The sequence below is a fragment of the Fusarium subglutinans genome (assembly GCF_013396075.1).
Source record: "Fusarium subglutinans strain NRRL 66333 chromosome Unknown NRRL66333_c0000007, whole genome shotgun sequence".
NCBI classification, from domain to species: Eukaryota; Fungi; Ascomycota; class Sordariomycetes; order Hypocreales; family Nectriaceae; genus Fusarium; species Fusarium subglutinans.
In genome coordinates, this window is record NW_023502070.1 from 382,386 (window position 1) to 403,319 (window position 20,934).

General features: G+C 47.8%; 8 protein-coding genes across 8 annotated transcripts; 4 read left to right on the top strand and 4 right to left on the bottom strand.

Moving 5' to 3' along the window:
- Nucleotides 1–626: 626 nt before the first annotated feature.
- Nucleotides 627–1,250, top strand: FSUBG_1431 (uncharacterized protein; the record flags this gene model as incomplete). The annotated part of the gene is made up of 2 exons (XM_036679098.1): nucleotides 627–783; nucleotides 838–1,250. 2 exons carry the CDS (start codon nucleotides 627–629, stop codon nucleotides 1,248–1,250), a joined length of 570 nt encoding a protein of 189 aa, XP_036543140.1.
- Nucleotides 1,251–1,443: 193 nt separating this feature from the next.
- On the bottom strand, nucleotides 1,444–2,499 carry FSUBG_1432 (D-arabinitol 2-dehydrogenase; the record flags this gene model as incomplete). Its single annotated transcript, XM_036679099.1, has 3 exons — nucleotides 1,444–1,741; nucleotides 1,793–2,183; nucleotides 2,241–2,499. 3 exons carry the CDS (start codon nucleotides 2,497–2,499, stop codon nucleotides 1,444–1,446), a joined length of 948 nt encoding a protein of 315 aa, XP_036543141.1.
- A 2,228-nt stretch (nucleotides 2,500–4,727) lies between these two features.
- FSUBG_1433 (amino acid transporter) lies at nucleotides 4,728–6,521 on the bottom strand (the record flags this gene model as incomplete). Its single annotated transcript, XM_036679100.1, has 1 exon — nucleotides 4,728–6,521. One exon carries the CDS (start codon nucleotides 6,519–6,521, stop codon nucleotides 4,728–4,730), a length of 1,794 nt encoding a protein of 597 aa, XP_036543142.1.
- Nucleotides 6,522–7,624: 1,103 nt separating this feature from the next.
- Nucleotides 7,625–7,954, top strand: FSUBG_1434 (small nuclear ribonucleoprotein; the record flags this gene model as incomplete). Its single annotated transcript, XM_036679101.1, has 2 exons — nucleotides 7,625–7,824; nucleotides 7,885–7,954. The coding sequence occupies 2 exons, from the start codon at nucleotides 7,625–7,627 to the stop codon at nucleotides 7,952–7,954; spliced, it is 270 nt and encodes an 89-aa protein (XP_036543143.1).
- Nucleotides 7,955–8,678: 724 nt separating this feature from the next.
- Nucleotides 8,679–9,764, bottom strand: FSUBG_1435 (uncharacterized protein; the record flags this gene model as incomplete). Its single annotated transcript, XM_036679102.1, has 1 exon — nucleotides 8,679–9,764. One exon carries the CDS (start codon nucleotides 9,762–9,764, stop codon nucleotides 8,679–8,681), a length of 1,086 nt encoding a protein of 361 aa, XP_036543144.1.
- A 4,939-nt stretch (nucleotides 9,765–14,703) lies between these two features.
- FSUBG_1436 (4-coumarate:coenzyme A ligase) lies at nucleotides 14,704–15,039 on the top strand (the record flags this gene model as incomplete). Its single annotated transcript, XM_036679103.1, has 1 exon — nucleotides 14,704–15,039. The coding sequence occupies one exon, from the start codon at nucleotides 14,704–14,706 to the stop codon at nucleotides 15,037–15,039; it is 336 nt and encodes a 111-aa protein (XP_036543145.1).
- Nucleotides 15,040–16,052: 1,013 nt separating this feature from the next.
- On the top strand, nucleotides 16,053–17,104 carry FSUBG_1437 (dehydrogenase; the record flags this gene model as incomplete). The annotated part of the gene is made up of 3 exons (XM_036679104.1): nucleotides 16,053–16,101; nucleotides 16,241–16,768; nucleotides 16,827–17,104. The coding sequence occupies 3 exons, from the start codon at nucleotides 16,053–16,055 to the stop codon at nucleotides 17,102–17,104; spliced, it is 855 nt and encodes a 284-aa protein (XP_036543146.1).
- Nucleotides 17,105–17,625: 521 nt separating this feature from the next.
- On the bottom strand, nucleotides 17,626–20,354 carry FSUBG_1438 (transcription factor nirA; the record flags this gene model as incomplete). Its single annotated transcript, XM_036679105.1, has 2 exons — nucleotides 17,626–19,466; nucleotides 19,523–20,354. 2 exons carry the CDS (start codon nucleotides 20,352–20,354, stop codon nucleotides 17,626–17,628), a joined length of 2,673 nt encoding a protein of 890 aa, XP_036543147.1.
- Between the last annotated feature and the right edge of the window lie 580 nt (nucleotides 20,355–20,934).

Consider the following 20,934-nt stretch of genomic DNA (forward strand, 5'->3'; position numbering starts at 1 on the left):
ACCCTGGACTCAAGACTACTAGCAAAGATCCCTTTTGGTGGTGAACGACACCACATCGTTACCAAGTTGTATGGACGGAGTGAAGAGCCCCGAAAGAACATTTGTGCACACCCCCGGGAATGGCCACATTCAAGCTTGGGATCTACTCGAGTCCCCTTCAGTCTCTGTATTCATAAAGCGAAGTTCATACGGAGTAGGAGTATAGCACTGTGTTTGGATTGTTTTGACCCGGGGGGTCTTGGTTTATACGCTGATGCATGGCCGGAGCTTGTTGTTAGTTGATCTCTGGAGTTGGACTTACTCGATTTTGAGTTTTGATGAAACTCTGCCTGGCCATGATATTAAGTGGCGATTCATAGAATTGGAAGCAGGAATGCGTTTCTACCATTACTAGGTAATAATAATGCTAATTGCCAATGACTGAGTGGTAGTTGTCGAATCAAGTGGTTATGATTGATGATTACGGAAGAATTGCGCACCGACCTCGATAACATCATCGAAAAAGGATGCCCACCCTAAGTTGGTTTGGACGCCACTTCTGCTCTTCCCACGCCAACACGCCGTGTTTGTGTATCATCAACTCTTCTCGTCCTCATTTTTGCGTCTATGTATCACTGTTAGACAAAATGGGTTCTTCGTCTTCGAAAGTCGCCAAAGGTGCTGCACGAAAGTATCCTGCTCGTGCTCCTGGAGCTGCTCTCCCGCAAGCAGTAGCACGCCAACCAAGGGCAGAGGCACCAAGACCAAAGTCAAAAACCTTGGGCAACAGCGCCAAAGACGATGGTAAAACAATTGGAACTTATTACATCTACTGCAGCAACTAACACGTATCTGTAGCTGTTCGTGCTGACGCCATGGACCCCGATTTCCCAACTGGCGACTTCTCACGTCGTCTACACCAGATGGGAATCGCTGACTCGAACCCTACATATTCTCCTTCGTCTACAGCCGCGACCCCTCTCGGATCTTCATCCCCTCCAGGACCTAGTTTTGCACCGAGTCGAAGCAATCCAACCCTCGTAGCACTCTCAGCTCGAGATCGACTACAAGACGAAGCGGAAGAAGATTTCGCAAATATGGGACGCGAGGGCCGACGATTCCTAGATACGAGGACTTTAGTGGATGCTATGAAGTTTCGCGATCGAGGCATACATGAGAAGGATATTGAGTCAAGATTAAGGATCCAACCGGGGCTGTTGAGCAAACTCGGACAGGAGAAGACCTTTTCGCATGTGACAAGTCCGAACTGAGGGCAAGGTACGAGGGAATAGATGGAAATTTATTACGATATCCGCAAGGAAGGATGTGACAAGTGTATTATGGTTGTACAATATGATATTTCTCGTCGCTCAGGAGTGGCAACAAACGATACCCAAAACATACCCGCAAAGGCCCAGGTTGCTGTTACTGTTTTGCTTTGACCCAGAGCCTAACTTATATTCTCTACCACGCAGCATGTCCACCATCCATGCGAAGATCAGCACCCGTCATGAAGCTGCTCGCATCGCTCAAAAGAAAGACAGCAGCACCGCGATACTCTTCTGGAGTGCTTAGACGGCCGAGCATGTTCTCTTTGGGCCACCTCTCGCGACGATCAGGATAATCGTTGAAGAGATTTTGAAGCATCTGGGTCAGAATGTAGCCAGGGGAGAGGGTGTTGACACGGATACCATGTTCTCCCCATTCCATTGCAAGATTACGGGCGAGCTGTACAACTGCAGCTTTGGAAGGGTTATACACGCTGATAAAAAAGGGTTAGTAGCTGGAAATCAGAATCGGAAATCGTGCTTACGGCGCGAGCATGCCCTTGTTGGCAATGGTTGCGCTCATACTGGCAATCATGACAATACTGCCAGGCTGTTTCAGGCGAATCATCTGACGAGCAGCTGCTTGGGCAGTCATGAAAGCCCCAGTGAAGTTGATGCCCATCATTTGTTCGGTTTCTTCCATCGAGTAGTCGATGGCTGGTGTTTCGTGGTTGATACCCGCAGCAGCGATGAGGCCATCCAGACGACCTGCGCCGTTGGCGATATCCTCGAATATGCGATTGAGAGTTGGGACATCCCTTACATCGACTTGATGATAATGAAGTGAGGTACCAAGTTCACGCCCTTGCTCTGAGACTTGTGAGAAGTTTGACTTTGGATCCTCAATTGGCGAGGGCAGTCTATCAACGGCGTGGACTATCATAGTTAGAATTTAGCAATTGATATACTATTGCTCTTAAAGGTCTCTCTCACCAGTAGCTCCGGCTTCAAGAAGAGCTTCAATCTGAACAAGACCTAAACCTCTTGCGCCTCCCGACACGACAATGACTTTGTCTTCGAGGCTGAACTCTGGTAGTAAGTGAGTCTGACTCTGCGTCGTATTGCGTCGAGAAGGAGTTTGGTGAAAGGCACGAATAACTACTTGGACATATCTCGTTGTTTGGCGAGGAAAAGCTTGTCTCTGGAGAGGCTGGCGAGCCAGTGTTCGAAGAATTGAAGAGAACTTGTTCATTGTGGAGGCTTATGAGGCTGGCGATGCCACAGATGCCTACAGATATTCTAGGATAGACTTCGTTCAGTGGCAGCTCGGGATGCTTTTGTACGAAAGTCAATGGTAGCTCCATATTACATGCGATAGCCATGGGGGTGCTCAGTACGGATATTTCTAGGGATGTCGGTATGTTCTTCGTCACCTCTACTGCACTACAAAGAATTAGTCACGAGGGATATTCATGCCCCAGAACGGACACCATCATCAATTCAGACATTGTGAGGGTGTGTACGAAGCGAATGTGCCTCCGTTTTCAGAATGAAGTCGAGGACAGGCCAAGCTTTCATATCCCCGGAGCCACTAGGACGTTATTGATCATCCCGGTGAGGCCCGGGTTTCCTTGCATGGTTGAATCAGGTCCTGGCTGAGCAAGGTTCGCCGTCAGCCATTTGACCCCTGACCGTGGCTTACACTTGATCTCCAGTTGCGTGTGAAGTTTTAGGTGCAAGTGTGATGAGCATATACTCTGACATGAACGTCTCCCTCAGAGAATCGGTTGTCCTATGACTCCAGATAGAAGAAGTCAAAAGAGAGACCGTTGCTGAGGATGCAGGTCAGAGCATTTCGGGTGATGGTTGCCCGCCCCTAGCTTTTGAGCTCCCGTATAAACAACTGTTGAGCTGCATCTCAGCCCTTGAATCCAATTCGTTCTCCCGCAGTAGCTCTGAATCTGGCATGGTGTAGAATGTTGACTGCGGTGAAGGTGGTTCGTTCATTTACTACAACTGCGAAGATCTTTTGTTGGCATTACCTTGAGAATCATGACATAGACAGTTGATGCATGATGCATCGGCCCTGGTTATTGAATGAACGAGAGTCAGTCTCAGGCCCTGTACCCTCCAAAACGCCTGGATATGTGCCGTTCACGGCCGACCTCTATATGGATACCAGTGCGACACCGCGTCACGAGGTATCGTTGAAAAGAGGCACCCCGTAGAAAGAGGCCCTCTTGGTCTCATTTCCTCGGTGTAGATGGCGCCGAGGCAGATATCACTACTACGCCTTGCCTTGCTCTAAATAGATCTACACAGGGTTCCTTGCTTTGTAACGAATATTTTGGTTGTTCCATCATCGATACTCTATAATGTGGATACTTCTAGAAACATAACGGATAACAAATCATTATTATCTCAACACGCTCAATTGGTATTTAGGTAGTCGAGGTATAAATGGTTCTTGCGTGGAACAAAATTTACATGTCACAAATGTGGAATTTGGAGGAGCATATCAGCAAGTGGGATAGAATGACCCCGCGTGCCGATTCTATCAATCAAGACTTGTTCTTGTAATTACCGAAAGAGGTGTCTTGCATTGGGGATAAGACCTCGTGGACAATGCTTGGGACGCCAGCCGGCATAGCTACCTTAGTTGCCTAACATGGTAACCGCGGAATCCTTTTAGTGCAACTATAAGCATTGCACGTCAACTATGATCACATAGACAGAGCTTATAAGTTAGACAGAAAGTCTACAAGATTCTGGCACGTTAAACTTGAAGTTGCGGTCATGCATAAAAGTTACTTGGCCAAGATTTGTCGTACGCATGAGCCACAGAATCCTGCAAGAGCCAATCATGACTCCCCAGCGCAGTATTCTAGAGCTCTAAAGCCTGTTGATCAGCCCCAGGATGTATTCCTGAAAAAGTCCAATGTCATACTGAGACTTGCTTTTCCTAAACCTTGCATCAGGTTCTCATTCATAGCCAATATGCTATTTACCAAAGCACACCCTGATAGCTGACTGGGCAATAAAGACTATCTGCGAGTTAATGCGATTCATATTACCAGCAACAGATGAAATTCGAGGCCTAGGTATGGCAAGCCTTTAAAGCAGTACATAGATCATCAACGAAGTAATGACTGGCATCTGAATTATCATGAGAACTGCCAACAATCTGAGTTAAATTGCAAAATCAAGGGGGCACATTAACGCCTTTTTCCAAACCTCCAAGCATGACAGTATGCTCTTTTTTTTTTTTTTTTTTTTTTTTTTTTTTTTTTTTTTTTTGGAGTTGCCTCAATTCGCATGTCCTCTGTGACGACCTCTAATGAGGCCTTCGTCAGCCGTTAACAAAATGATCAAAAACATAAACATATGAACGAGATAGACCCTAACCGATAGCCTTTTGAAGTTGCCTTGCACCAGTCTTATGCTTTGTTTCATTTCCACCGCAGATGAGGTTGCTGCCTTCTAAGCACTGTCGATCCACTGGTAAACAGTGACTAACGTGGTGTAGACCATAGCGATGAAGCCAACGACCATGACAACAACGTCAATGACCTTGGCCCTGGTTGTCTGAGCAGCTCCCTTGTAGTGCAAGTAAGCTGGGTAGATGTAGACCAAGGGAACACAGGCAAAGCTGCCAATCAATGCCACAAACTTATCTAAGTCACTGGCACCAACTATACTGACACCGACGCATACGCCTACAAGAAGGGTTCTGAGAGCATTTTTCTTCCATTTGATTGCAGCACTCTTCTTACCAGTTGCACGCTCACCAAATACTGAGGTTTCGATAATACGGGCAGCGGGGAAAAGCTGGACAGGATCTCCGGCGAGAACGGCAATTGAATACAGGAACTGGACTGCGTTGACAAGAGGAGAATCCTGAGGGAAGTTGGAAATGACTTGAATCTTGGTATCCTCGCCAAAAGTCGCATAGCAGAGTGCTCCCACAGAGGTGAAGATGATCGTGATGATAAACATGACCAAGTAAAGGAGGTTAGGGAAGTGCTCGGGTCTCTTCATGCTTGACTGGATGGGCAGGATAAGTCCAATTCCTTCAAAAGTGAAGATACCCGAGCCAATGGTCAAGGTGAAATCTCTTGGGTTGAACAGCTTCACAGTCGAGTCCATGCCACGCTGAGAAAGTGCCGCAATGTCGTAGTACCAGATGTACACGATTCCAATCAAAATAAAGACATCGGCGAGAAGGGCAGCGGGTCCAAGTTTTGAGATGTTTCGGATCAGCGCAAGAGGGACAAGGGCGACCAACTGCAAGGCAATCAGACTGGGTACACTGAACATGAACTCGCGGTGGTTGGCGGTCACAGCGTCAAGAAAAGCATAGAGATTCTCAGCTGTGAAGATGAGGCCAGCGCATACAAATCCAAGCTGGGAGACGGCAATCGAAGCGAGAACCAGACTTCTGAATCGAGGCCCAACAATGGCTTCACCCAATTCTCCATAACCGCCTCCATAAATCTGTCGGCAGTCAAGAAGAAGACGGAAACATCCGCAGTTGACAAGGGACAATACAATGAGAGTGATTGATGAGAATAGGATGCCACCATTGCGGAACGCCTTGGGCAAGAACATGATTCCAGTTCCGATGAAAGCCTTAATGAGGGTGAAAAACGTCTTTGTGGTTGTAGCGTCGCCCGTCTTGCGCATTCGTTTAGAGCTTCGTCTTCTGCCAAGGAGGGGTCGAAGTTCAGGTGGCTGTTCCACGTCGCCGTCTTCTCGATCATCAATGGCAGACTCATCTTCGCTGTCGGCATCTTCGAGATCTTCGCCGGCAAAGCTTCCGTATAGGTCGAGGAAATCGACAAAGTTCTTGGCGACAATTGTGTAGCCACTCATGCGTCTCTGCCGGGCACGTCTTTGAAGGTGGTATCGTCGAAAGCCGCCGGGTTCCCGCTGCTCGGAGTGGCTCAATTCGTCTTCGGCAGCGAGGGGAGGAGGTGTATGATGGGAAAAGGTGGCAGCGCGGCGGAGGGAGTTGGCCCGAGCCTTGATCTTGAACATGTCGCGATGCATGTCGCCTCCTTGTAAAAGGAGCGAAGATTCGACGGGATCTCCTGAAATGTCGTTGTTGTCATTGCTGGCAGACCCCGAAACGGAAGGGTTGGCAGGACCAAAGGCAACATCGGGCTCGGCGGAGTAGCCATCTGGGAGATGCCTGTCGAGGATGGCAGCTTTCCGCTTGCTTGTCTCGCTGCCCAAGCTGCTGGGTGTTCCGTCAAAATTGGCGAACTCAGCCATGATTGCGGGTTTTCAAGAGGAGTTTTACAGTCGTGACGTACTTCCTGCAGAGCTTTATGGCGGTTGCTGCAACAGGGTGAACAGTAAATGACAGAAGATGGAGTCTTAGAATGGTCAATCACGAGTAGTCTTCAGCTGTGTTAGCCTTCACTGCAAGTGTCAACAGACATCCGCTGGCGATGAGAAAGAAAATTGTATAGTTGCAAAGAAAACATTGAAAACGGCGAACAATCAAGGGCCTCAAGGTTAGGTCGTTCGGTTATTGTATGACAATCGGTGTCGGTGAATGTCTCCCCCGGTACGCCTAGCTTCTTAAGGTTTGGGCCAGTGGGGTTAACGATCCACGTGCATCAAGAGCGCAGAAGTACTCGATACTTTTTCAGCCCCATCTCCCAACGACGAATCGCCAATATCTACAATAGCCAAAAGTAAAAGTTACTTGGCTCGATCGCTTCTATCGAAAGCTTAATGCAATCACTTGAACAATTGTATTAGGTAGCTAGTATACTGCCTGAACTGATTTAATAAGAGCGTTATTTTGAGTTAATAATGCTCATATCACTCGCCTTACACGAAGTCTTCAGGTACCTTGTCCCCAGAACAAGGCAATATGCAGCATTAATATTAAGAATCTTAGCAATATTGTAAGCATTCTAAGATTACACTAAGCATACAAATATGTGTTTGCTAATACTATATTTTCTGTACTGTTGCCCAGTTTGACTACATCAAGTGATGCTTTTGTCCTTCATCAGGTGAAGGAAATGGACAAATACTGCCAACCTCAGAGGCTTGAGCTCGGTGATAATCGATGTTCTGAATGGCTTGTGGCAGCACAAGCTTTGTAGAATTCGACAGTTCATTATAGACCCTGTACAAAATGGGGTGAATTGGATTGTACCTAGGTACCCACTTACTAAGCAGTCACCCTGTTTCCAACACCTCCGAGTTAACCGAAGAAAAGCCGGCACAGTCTGGCAAATTTCTCCTCAGGCACGTAGTCCTAAACCCATTACGCTCGACGCGCCTGTCCTTTCGCAGCCACCAGAAAGCTCACTCATCAACCTCAAATTCAACCATCAAACTCATCGCAACCATTCAATATGAGTTTTGTCCACCTAAACCCCCGCCCCATGCTCGAGAAGCTTGTTGGGAACCCAGTTCTTGTCCGTCTTAAATGGGGTGAGGTAGAGTACAAGGGAACGCTGGTGTCCATCGACAGCTACATGAACATTCAGCTCTCCGGCACCGAAGAGTACATCGAGGACAAGCCTACTGGATCACTAGGCCAAGTATTAATCAGGTAAGATTTTTCTTACCCATCTTACATTCTCAGAAACGCGATGCTAACCACGAAATCCAGGTGCAATAACGTGCTGTGGGTGCGCGGTGCGGATTCAGGAAGCGACGCTGATGCCGCTATGACCGGTTAATCTACGTCTGCGGTAAAGGAACTGTGAGAGGGAGGGAAATGAGACACGATGCTCGTGAGGTTTGGAGAGCTTTGGTCTGATACGAGCCTAATTCCCGTGGTCCACGCGACACCGCCTTTTCAACCATCATCAAGCCTGTATCACAAGCCGAAACCATGTATTCATAGACGCCTCGTTGCGAGGAAGCAATTGCCGACCTGTTTCCAAATTTTCGAACTCATCTTGGGGCGGACGCCCTATGACGGTCCACAGTTTGGCAATATTTGTTATAGCCACAATCTAATTATAAACTGCGAAGATCACCTTTGTGTGTAACGAAACATGTCTTTGAATTTGCTGGCCAGCCTTGAGCTTGGCCCTCTTCTGCAAGCAACTCGATGCCCTCCTCGTACAAACAATGTCCCCACCATTGCCAGCAAACATTCAAAAATTGTTAGGCCAAGCCAAAAGCTCGGGGAACCCCTTGCTCAGCAAGGTCTTCCTATGGTATATGACTGACTAACAGAACTCTGCTTATTTAGGACCAAGAGTTATGACGGCACTTTTCTTACGGTAAGTACCTCTCGTTGTTGCCGACATGGGTGCGTTGATATGCAGAATTGTCGTGCTGCGTAAGGATGAAAGCCAATTCAACCAGTTGCGCTGGGCTCTTTTTCTCAAGACTAGTAAGTCAAACCACCATCGAGCGTAGGGGTGTTGACAGTTTTCAGGCAATCTGAGAAAGCTAGATGAATTGGTCAGCAAGGCCACAGAACCAGCTGAACTGAATGATGGTCATTTCAACGTACTTGATGAAGCGAGCGACATCGTCTGTTCCTTGTGGAAAATCCACCTTATTACCCGTCCAGAAATCACCTCCATCGGGAAGGTATGAATCAATGTAGCTCCTTAGCAGCCACATTGCGTCGTTCTTCTCTGGTTTTTGAAAAGTTTCAAGACGCTTCTGGGGAGGTTTCGCCCCCTTCTCCCCGTTAGGCGAGACACACAACTCTAGAGGATAGTCTACATCTTCATCAGAAGACTTCAAGAGACTCGATAACCCGCGTTCAGGCTGAGCTTCACCGCGAACTGCTTTCCAAAGGCGAATGAATTCGGTGCCGTTTTTATGGCTTTTCATGGCTGACAAGGGTAAAGTACATGTCGAATTGTTTATGGGAACTTTGATTGTCCATCCTGTTGTAGTTCTGATATCAATTCCCAAATCCGTGAAATGTATTGTACGCTTATCGTCTTTCTCAAGCGGAGCAATGAGCGGCCCCAGCTTGATGTCCGTCGTAATGATCAAGTTATTTTTCAAATTGAATCTGAGTTGAACTTTTCCGCGCTGTGACACGTTAATTTGGTGACCTTCGGCTTCATTCAGATTGAGATACGAGGAGTCGGCCACTTTCCCCCTCGTAATGTTGCCGAGCCACTGCATTTGTTGTATCATGAATTGTTGCGATGCCCTCTGGAGTTTTGCCCCTCTAGCTTCATCGTTGTCAGACTCATCAGCACCTTTTCTGCCACCGAAAGTCTCAATGAATCTGTCGTGCTCCGGCCGTGCCACCCCATCGTCTCTTGCAGTCTCCAGTGAGGCTGCAATCCAAACACCTTCGTCAAGTCCCTGTAAGAACTCCACCCAAGCAACCTTATCCGATAACCAGCCACATAGTTTCGGCACTTTGTGTTCAAATAGTTGTTCGGCCTGCTGGCGTCTGGTTATCGATGAAGGTTGGCCTTCGGTCTTCCCGCATCGTTCAAGGGCCAGTTTGAAACGATATGGGGGATGCACAGCAAGTGATTTGGTCTCGAATAAGGATGTAGGCATGTGGGAGGATTGCTGGTTCCGGGCGGTTGTAGAACTGCTTTCATGTACGGTAAGTTTAGGCAGTATTGAGGAAGAGTTGGAACCTGTCCAGGTCCGCTCGAGGAGAAACTTCGGCAATTTTTTAATGTAGCTGTGGATGACAGCATTCTGGAACGAATGGACACATTTAAGAAACTCATCGTTGAAACTTCTCAGATCATCCTTCCATTCAGGGGGGTGTACAGCTTGCCGGGGATTTAGCCCAGCAACCAAACCGCCAGGGCATCGATGGATGCTGGCTGCAACGGAAAAAAGCGCCAAATATTGAGTGACCTTGTTTCTTAGTCTCGGAGCATCCTGGAGCGACTCAACATGCCTGATGAAGTCGTAAACCTTCCTCCATCTTTCCAGCGTCTTGTCAGAAGGACCCCAGTTATATGACGTTAAGTTTGTCCTTGGGTCGACAAACCGCTCGTTTTCTTCGAACATATCTCGTGGTCTTTTCCTTGAGCCATGTTCTACTGATTCAAGAATCGGTTGAGATATGTCCTGGTCGGAGAAGGCACTGCATGAGAGGTGCTGGTCGAGCACAGCTTTTCTATCTACTGAGATAGTGAATAAAGGGAGTGAATGCCCTTCTGTTGTGGATGACCGGGTTCCCGATGCCATATTCTTGCAATACATAGTCTCCGAGGTAGTTGTCTTTGTTGTGACAGTAAATCTTTCTTTCGCAACCTGTAGACTCTCGAAGTATCCTGCTTGTTTCAAAGTTGCATCTGCTTGGGTGTGGAGTTCGACACACAAAGCCTGACGTGAAGTATGTGAAGTGTCATGGCTCGAAAGTAGACGAATTGCAGTGTCCATATAAACCCATGTGGCAACCCAGGGGTACCAGAAGACCCGGTCTTGACTCGATATGCTTGGATTTCTCGCAAAACTACCAGGATGAAGATGTGGAATTATGATGGCGTCGTAGATACTGTTTGGAATTTGTGCCAAACGAGGAACACCTACTTCGTTCAAAAGGCTATAAATATTAGTAAGTTGATTTCTAGGAGTTCCATAAACATACGATTTAGGTGGAGTTTGCCGCCGAGATGGTTGACAGACCCAAGCGTAGACATGCTGCCCAAGAGTAGCCACAATCAAAGGTTGAATTGCTTTTAGCCAACTGTCGAACGGCTCCTAGAGTTACGTCAGTAAATACAGTGACACCAGTTTCAGAACACACACCCTCGATCGTTGCTTATGCTTGGGAGCCAGCTGTGGCCAGTTGAAGAGTTGATTAAAGCTGAAGAGATTCGCTATAGACGTGATAGAAGCATCGCACACACCCGCCTCTAATTCAACCATTGAAGTTAGCATGCTTCTAACCAAGCTGCTAGTAGCCCGGATGCCACTCAGTATGTTGTTGCCATCATTGATGCTGCTAATAGGTGGTTCTTGTCCGCACAGAGCAAATAGTGAATAGCCATTAAGCCAGGATTTTGCGACAGCCTGGGCCGTGACCCCAGATAAATAGGTCTCGCGGCTCGCTTCCTTCAGCTTGTCTTCCTCGCTCCAAACTTTTGTTCGGGCGTAATCCTACCACCTGGCGAAAAGAAGATTGATATGGGAATTGACGTTGTGTGGTGGCTTGGTATAGCAGCCGTTAGCTTTGGTCGAGAGGTTAGTTTTACATCGCAAGAAGACACGCCCTTCCTCGTCATCGACCGTTATGACTCCATGTTTCCCCCCACGTTGGCGGTTGAGGAGGGTACGAAACCCAAAGAAAGCAATGAGGCAGCGTTCGGTTCGATCAGTGACGGAATTGTGAAACCGCTGAGATAACATATTCTGTCGGCCGCTCAGCTTGCTGAAATCCGACACAAAACTTCTATGGATTGTGAAAATCTGGTGGAGAGTAGCAATCTCGGGATATCGCTTTTGGAGTATATAGAGAAACATTCCAAAGAGTGACTGTGGTCGCTCTGTATTTTTCTGCACCCGTTTGAAAGGATTTCTTGGCCCGGAAGTTAACCCAACGTAGCGGACAGTTATCCGAGTGGTAGGCTCAATCCATCTGAGGAAAAATATCCATTCTTGTATGCTGTTCTCGTACCCGTGTAGTCGAAGCTCCTCGATTATTTGGTGAAAGTGTCTGGCTTCCATCGGCCAAGATCTGAAGTACGCAACTGAGCCGGCTTCAAGCCTCGGAGACAATTTTGTACATTGCTCCATCTTGATGATCTTCGCTAGCTGATCGTCACTTGTTAGCATTGGATGATTGAGCCAGTCGCGCATGGCGGTTCCGACCCGGTCATTCTCTCCATATGAGAGGATTCTATCGGCGATTAGTTCATCAATATCTGTTGCCAAGCACAGTTGGGTTCGTAGAAGCTGCCGAGGGACAGGCCCATCTCCCAAAGAAGACATGGAAAAGTTTCTACATCGGACAAGTATCTTCTTGCGCTCTTGTAAAGCGCCTCCAGAAAAGCTGGCGGACCTTCTCCTTGAAGAGCAACTGGCCATGATGTTCGATGATGTAGGCGCCGACTTGATGTTTTACGCCATTCGCAAACAAATTTGGGAATACCCTGGTGACTTGAAATTATGGAGAATGTGTGCAGTCTCAGTATGGACACAGGTAAGAATGAACTAAAAATAGTTGAATTTGTAGTTTCAGCATACCTGTATATAGTTTAAATACTACCTGTCGTTTAACAAAAGTCAAGATGGCCGAGTGGTCTAAGGCGCTGCATTCAAGACGCTGTCTTACCTGGTTAACTGGGAAAATCTGCAGTATCGAAAGATTCTTGGGTTCGAATCCCAATCTTGACAAATTAAATTTTTTTCTTACTGCGGAATGCTTGTAAGCATCAGTCATAAACATAGGTTGCTACGCCATCAGCATATAATTAGTCAAGATGGCCGAGTGGTCTAAGGCGCTGCATTCAAGACGCTGTCTTACCTGGTTAACTGGGAAAATCTGCAGTATCGAAAGATTCTTGGGTTCGAATCCCAATCTTGACAAAATTACTTTTTGAACACTCCCTTTTATTCCTCTTTTTAGTCATGCACAGGTTTTCCCTTATCTCTAGAGCTCCCTCCTTGTGAAGAACTTGCATTTAAGCCCATAGGGTAATATAAATCAGCAGCTGGCAAATGGTTGGTTGCGTCTTGACTTCCGAGAAGCCCAGCAGTGGGTCTCTGGAAGCGGGATAGGAACTGGGCGCTGAGTGCCGCGAATCTGGGGAAGCGGGGCTTTAGCGGACTTAGTGGAGACGCTTCAGGGTGCTTGTATGCTAGCGCCAGTGATTAATGGACAGCACGCGACTTGTAAGAGTGCAATGAATCGCTGCAAGTTGTAGGGGGGACAGAGAGTTTGAAATCCATGACAGAAGTACTTGCGAGGAATGTCGCCGACATGTCATCCTGCATAGACGAGCAAAAGGAGCGGGCGGCCAGACACGCCGTTTCCCTGTCTGCGTCCTGCATCTGTTCTCTGTTTTCAGTAACTGTGCCGCACGTTGTTGTTTTTGGTGCATGGTACCCCAGGTGCTGTTACGACGATTGAAATTAAGATAACAAAGCTGCGTATTACTGGAGACTTCACGGCTGTGATGCACTGAACATGAGATTCTTGTCCCTCTTGATCAACCCTTTTTGAAAACTGGGCTGACACTTGCATTTTACGCAACACACGAAACGAAGCAGGGTCACATTTGTTGATTTGACTGCGTGGAAAACATGGCCACTTACTGCTTGTTAGGTACCGGAGGGGTTATTGGGTTTCAGTCGCCCAGTGTCGGCTCCAGCTCCTTTGATTTAATTTCATTTGATTTGCCTCCCTGCAGAACCACGTAGTCACAATTCCCTATATTCCACTAGTACATGATCATTACGCTGGGTCAAGAAGCGCAATCTTCACAGCGAGGAACTATATATGATCATGTTTGAAGTCTCATCGAAAACAGAAACTTCCAGATCAATTTCGAGGATTGATTCGCTGCCATTTCTCTCAATCCGGGACGATACTGCACATCTTTGCTACCCAAGACAACCAAACCAACAAGCCCCCATCCCGCTTGGAACGGCTGAATCTCGACTCGAAGCGGCCCTCCGGCACCACGACCTCAATCTCCTGGATCTCCCCCTGCTCTTCCCCGCGTCTAACGACAATGACCTCTGAGGCGTTCGATGGCGTGGCAACCTTCACATGGGAGTTTCCCCCTTGTCGCACGTATCTCTCCGCCTAAGCTGCCCTGCCCTGCGCCTCGCGACAGGTACTTGACTGTTTTCAGAACCGCCTTGACCAACCGTGAGCAGCGAGCTATCAAGTCATGAGGGTCGAGGCTCGACGTAATGGAGGGCATGGACCTAAGGAGTGGCGAATCATCGTCTGTCTCGGCCTGCAGGAGAGTTTGAGGTTGGGGGGAGATGGCAAGCCATCCGCATTCAAGTGTAACCTTGTCGGTCAGCACAGTATTTGTCTTACTATGTACCGTCGCTTACAGCGATTTATGCTTACACCAACAAGTATCTCCCCGTCCGTTCTCAGATCTTCACCATGATCGGTTGCTTGTCTACTCGCCTGGATGTCGCAGTCTCCCTACCGTGCAGGTTGATCATCCAAGCGCTGTTACCCCGCTCGATCTTGTACAAGCAGTCATTCAGTCATGGTTGCACGTATATAATAGAGTCAGTAGCCGTTTCCTGCTTGTTCCTGATTTCTGTCTCTTTCATCCCAATCGAATCAATTCTATAAATACCCATTCTCTTCAACTTCATTCACACCGCCTCCACATCCTCCCGACAACTTCAACACCTCTTTTTCACACTTGTCTTACGAAACCATCAAATCCGGTCCAACACGTCGATTGAATCAACCAGCAGTTAGTAAAACCCCACAAAGTACCACCAAGCTCTACCTGACACCCAGTGCTAGATATCTAAACTCCCTCCACCACAAATACACAAGATGCCCGTCCGCGTTCCCAAGCTCCCCGCTGCCAAGCCTTCAGAGATCTTCTGCATGGGTGCGGCCGGTGTTGGCGTCTTGACACCTCTCTATCTTGTCATGCCTGGGGCTGAGGAGCGTTTATCCAACCAGACCAACAAGTGGGCTCCACGATGGGAGAGGAACGTCAGCTACTTCATTCCTCCCATGGAGAAGGGTGTCCAGCGCATCGAACCTCCTGTGTCTAGAATGGTCCAACGTGTTGAGGACCGTCTTCCCCTTGAAAAGATGGCCAAGTCAGTCGACAAGGGTATCCGAAGTGGTATCGATCGATTCAATGGAGAGACCAAGCCTTGAGAACATATTTTATCTATCTGCGACCAGCCAGGTTTTACCGCGCGGGCCTTTCCTTTGTACATTATCATTAGCATACCCCGGGTAGATGACACGTCGTTCACAAAAGCCCATTCATGAATTCCATGATCTTATCTTCACATGTACACCTTTTTAAACTTATGGTGACTTCTGCCTCGATGAAACTTCGCGTGGCTCATGATGCGTGAAGTTCACCTGGGTCTTGATCACCTTGTACGTGTTTTTAATCTTGTTGTATTGTTCGCATTGGTTTCGATCTCAACCTGCAGATTGTCCCAAATAGTATTTCATCTTTCACCATTCCAGGTATTAATGCCGCAGCTATAGCATGTCCTCGCGCCTGGATTAGTCTCGTCGTCCTTTTCAAAATTAATTGATCGCTGCCTTCATCCGCCTAGTATGCCGTATGTAGGTAAACTCAGCTCACACTCTGCAGACTTTGTGTGACGACCACCATCACGCCGTTTCCTCGTCCCATTCAATACTACTTGAAATCAGAACGAGGCTCGAGAGAGATCATTACAATACACATAAAATCAAGTCAACACCATACGACGGTGCATGTCCATATCGTGTCATTTGTACTGATAGTGATAAGATGTGGCTTCACGAGTCGACATTCTCGGTACCCTTACGCCACATTCATTATGTATCCGTCTCCCGACTTTGTATGTCCTGTAAAAAACATGTCTGCGAGATACTACACGCTCCCTATGTAATGGTCATGAGGCTTAAAGCATGTCGTGATGAGTGGAACCTTGGTGCGACACATCCTGGCTCGATAGCTTCAATCTAACAATCGACCCCAGCTGAGTCTGTGTGGATACCCTGACGAACAGTGTTATTAGAAGTGCCATGGGCCGACACCTTTTCCGGGATATCGTGGTCGGTCAAGTGGTGAGATAAGGCTATTCTGCTTTCACCTTCTCTCTATGGTCGCACCGCCTTCTGCGAGCTAGGACACTTGTAATCGACACCACATCAACTCCTTCAGAATGACCGCCTTGCTTCGTGGGTCCGCCTTCATCACAGGCGCAGCCTCCGGTACGTCCCGCTATTTGCTCATTACATCCTATCGCCCCGCAGTTCACTATGCGCCGTGGCGCGGCGTGGCCAAGACGGACTCGAAGCTACTCGTTTAGTGCCTCGTTAGAGTCTCCATCGCTTATATGATCGTCATTAGGTATTGGGCAACAGACGGCCATCGCCTTTGCCCAGCATGGAGTCACAAAGCTAGCATTGGCCGACATCAACCAAGACGCGCTAGATATATCCGCCGGATCTTTGAAGAAACAGTTTCCCCATGTCCATATTCTACCGGTGCATCTCAATGTTCGTGACTCCGCGCAGGTCAAGGAAGGGATTGCCAAGACAATCGGAGAGTTTGGTCGTCTGGACATTGCTGTGAATAATGCCGGTATCAGTGGCAGTGGACGAAAGACGCATGAGTTGGAAGACGATGAATGGCTCGGAATTCTCGATGTGAATTTGCAGGGTGTGTATCGATGTCAGAAAGAAGAGCTGGATGTCATGGTAAATCAAGAGTACGTCTACCAAGAGATGATGAATCGAAACGAGTCAAGAGCTAAATCCTCTCCTAGAGATTTGGGGCCTCGGGTAGGCCGCGGAAGGATCATTAACGTCGGAAGTATGTTTTCTGTTGTGGCACCAAACAACCAAGACCATACTGCATATGCAACTGCCAAGCATGGTATGTTGTGCAATACCTCTGCTGGTCACAGTCCGTTCAAGCACTGATAGACCATTAGGCATCATCGGCTTGACCAAGGCTGACGCAAACTCGTACGGGCCTCTAGGCATCCGTATCAATGCCATCTGCCCAGGTTATGTTGAGACACCTCTGCTAATGAGTATTATGAGTCGTGATCCAGACTCACCACTCGCAGTGGACTTGTCAAGAACTCCTTTGAAGCGCATGGCCACTATGGAGGAGGTAGCAGATGCCATAGTCCTGTTGGCTTCTCCCATGAGTAGTTACATGCAAGGTGCCAGTATGATCTGTGACGGGGGGTTTACCAGTAACTAGTCTAGACGCTCCTAGTCTGGTAGTCGCTAGACCAAGATCTAGGCATAATATATACCCGCCAACAGGAATTGGATTATCTAGATCATGCATGCATATCAATGTAGACTCTGAAAAGTCACGATTAGCTATGTTTACTTCACTGATGATGATTATATTTGACCTTTTTGATTCTAAAGCAGCACGTACTGTGGCTTTACCCATGAAGCCTTATTGGATTATCTGCTTCATATCTCGATATCGTGCTTTGGCTGCCAGAGTAATGGAAGTAAGTGAAGGAATTGTGGAAATGCTTCGCTGATTTGGCAAAAGCCCTGACCAAGCGTTTTCATTTGGACGTATGCAAAAGTGTTCTCATGACACCTAGCTTTAATGTACAATTTCATATAGACAGACTTGTTCATATCCCCCAAAGATAAAAATAGCAAAATCAACTTTACAAATCCAAAATAACACAACAGAATAAACCAGGCATGAACGTCCTTGAACACCTTGCAAAAGACACGGCAACGCAGCAATAGCACCTAACCAAAATTAAAAAAGTCAAGAGAGTAGTTTCTCTGCTCATCATTGTTCCCGTTATTCAGACGTGTTGTCTTTCCCAGACTTGGACCGTATTCCTGCATCCTCCCTGAACCTACAGGCCCAACGTTGGTACTCGTCCAGTTTGTACCGATATGAGGGAGCTTACTGGATGGAGACTCATGCATACCACCCTCACCACCCCCGAACTTCGGGGGCTCCTTTGCTGAGCTGAAAGCAGCCATTCCTGACATGATACCACTCGACATCGCGGCACTCTGATTCAATACCGAACTGGCACTGAGACCAGCAGTTCCGGTAGACCAGTCTATGGCACCATGAAATTGACCTTGCGGAAAAGAAGGCTGCATGTTGGGCAGGCCCCAGTTGTCATGTAATGGGTTGCCGAGGTTCGTAGCACTGAGTGTGCTGACCATGTGGCCTGTAGCAAGTTCGGGATGTTGCATATTGACCGCGTTCGTCCCCACCATCGTCAAGCCAAGATCCGGCTGGCTGTGCAAATTTATGGGGAAAATGGTTGTATCAAGCGGTGATTGGCTTTGTTGACCATACGTCAGAGATAGAGGTGGTCCCGGTTGCGATGTTATACCAGGATATGAAGGTTTCGATGAAGCATAGTCAGAGGTTTGTCGGTGAACAGAAGGACGCCTTTTCTTAAGAGGTTGGCTGAAGTCAGTATCGGCTTCTCGCCTGACAGGAACAACAGGAACAACAGGAACTGAGATATTGCCGTCATAAGAGACGCCGCTCCTCGCACTACTGGCACCAATACTAATGGCCTGCTGCCCTGCGCTGCCGCTGCGCGACCGTGAAACGTCAGTCATGCTGCTACGAATCTGCTCAAGTACAGCCTTGAGCAAGTCATCCATCCTGCTGGCCGGATGGTATGTAGCGCTCATGTCGCCAACAGCATCAGATAGAATTTCAAGATAGCCGATATATGTCTGGCGATTTGGCTCATTGCGCTGGTAGGCAAGTGCAGCAATCAACGCTATTGATGCAGTACCAGCATGCTGCATTCCCGTAATGAAAATCTTTCGCCCGTCGAATCTTTGACGATGCTGCCAGAATATTCGAGCCACGCGAATCGCTTGTTGAGTACATATACTGCGGGCCAACGATGTGCGGCTCCCATGAACCACGCGTTGACGGTCATCGGTAGACATGGACGATCCCTCAGCAGTGAAGTGATGCCCGGGGCTTTCTGAATTTGCCTTTCTGTCGCTTTCAGGACTTGGATGCGATCCCGTGCTCGAACCGTCGCCAGAAATCGAGCCATATTTAGCCCATGGTCGATGCAGTAAAATCATAGTTACATGATATTGTTGATGTAATAGGAAGAAACTGTAAGGAGCTGTCTTGACATTGCTCGGCTTCCATGCCATGCGGTCAGGCAATCGCCTATACCAATTTTGAAGTTGTCTGTCGAGATTAATGACCTGTAGATATCTGTTTTCCTCGGCTTCATTAGTCGCAAAGCCGCCGGTCTGTTCCGTCACTTTACTGGAGTTGCTCAGATCACGTATTTCGACGATTCGTCCGGCCAATTCCATCAACTCAATGAGCTGCTCGTAAATTTCAGTTGTCAAATCCATTCTAGGAGCATCGAGCCCGAAAGAAATAAGCTGGGAAAATCGGTTTGATAAAAGGTCGACGTCTTGGCTTTTGATAGCCAATGGCCTACCCAGAAACAACCCCCAATATCTGTCATAGATCACACATGCCTGCATGACCATATTTCGAATCTTTGTGTCTTGCTCGGACATGCTGCTGGTGCAATCTAGGTGAAGGCCAATATCAAAAGCAAGGCGATTTGCCATTCCTAGATACAGTTAGCCGAAAGAAAATTCAAAAACATGGACATTGATCGAGGCTCACCAGAGTACATCCAGCCGGTATTATCTCTACCAACACCGCATTCAAGATCCCCAAGCAACAATAACGCCTGAACACTAGGGATACCACCAGGACGCTCGAGCTCGATGTCAAGCATGTGTTTGGCTTCTCGATGAAGAGAACTTTCTCGTGGACTAAGTGTAATCTTGCGCATATCATCTCGGTCCATATCGGCCACACGATACCCCATGGCCAAGACTGCGATGTGAAGAAAATGAGAGTAAAATTTTGAAGACTTGGACATTCGGTCAGCTTCGAAAGCATCTCGATCAATGATTTGAATGACAGAATTATAGTAGTGGAAGAAACCATCCACGAGATAGTCATGTGTTTCCAAGCTCAGAGATTGAATCATCTTCTCTGCTCTTCGGATTTGTTCCGAGGGTTCATGCGCATATGATAGACTTGTTGATTCAGCATAAACATGGCTGTTAGCGGTGGGACCAAAAAAACGCAGCCTTCCGGAGATTTGGTCGAATGAGAGGTTGCCCTTGGTCGATAAAAGTCGATGGATTATATCCTCTTGCTTGGGATCCAGAATGCGAAATGGCGAATCTTCTTTTGAACGAGAGTACGCTTGCTGATTATCACGCGAATTTGTCGTCGCAACTTCACTCTCACGTGTCGTGAAATCTTCGTTCTGATAGTCCGGTGGAGAGTGGTCCTCGCTCCCAAGGGACTTTGAGTCAGATTGCGGAGATGGGTCAGTATTGCCCGCCGTAGTGGCTACGGCATCTTGATCGTGCCTTGTTTTGGGAGGATGAGTCGCCGGAGGCGGCACCACACCCTTTTCCAGAAGCAAGCCTTCAAGCATTGAGATTCTGTCTGATAAGGAGGACATGTATGCTTTAGATATAGGACTTGGAAAATTCATTAGCCTTGACCCATGATGGGGCTGAAAGATATGAGCTCATACCGTCTACGTTCATCATCATTTTTAATGATGCACTCTGAGCCAGACTTGGCGCAAGCGGTACATTCGGTCTGATTTTTGGGAACCACGCATCGTATTCTCCTGTCGCGACATGACGCACAGGCGACAGATGCACGGTGTCTTACTTGCTGCTTGCTTGTGTTACGCCCGGGGTTGCTTTTGGCAGATGATGTATTCTTGCTGCTTGGATCCAAATTAAGGGCATCTTTTGCATTGGCAGAAAGAGCCATGACGGCCAGCGCGCAGCTGAACGCAAATAGTACCGGAGCAGGCTGCCTGTTTGGGAGCCAAACGGGTCTCGTTCACCGAAACTGGACTGCGAATTGTCTGCGAGAGGTTTGATAAGGAGAAGAGTTTGGTTAGGAAGCGGAGTCGCAAAATGGGAGCTGGAACCTGGGCATTAGCCTGAGGCTAAAGCTTAGACCCTTCCCCACGTTATAATATTAAGCTAGCTATAGAT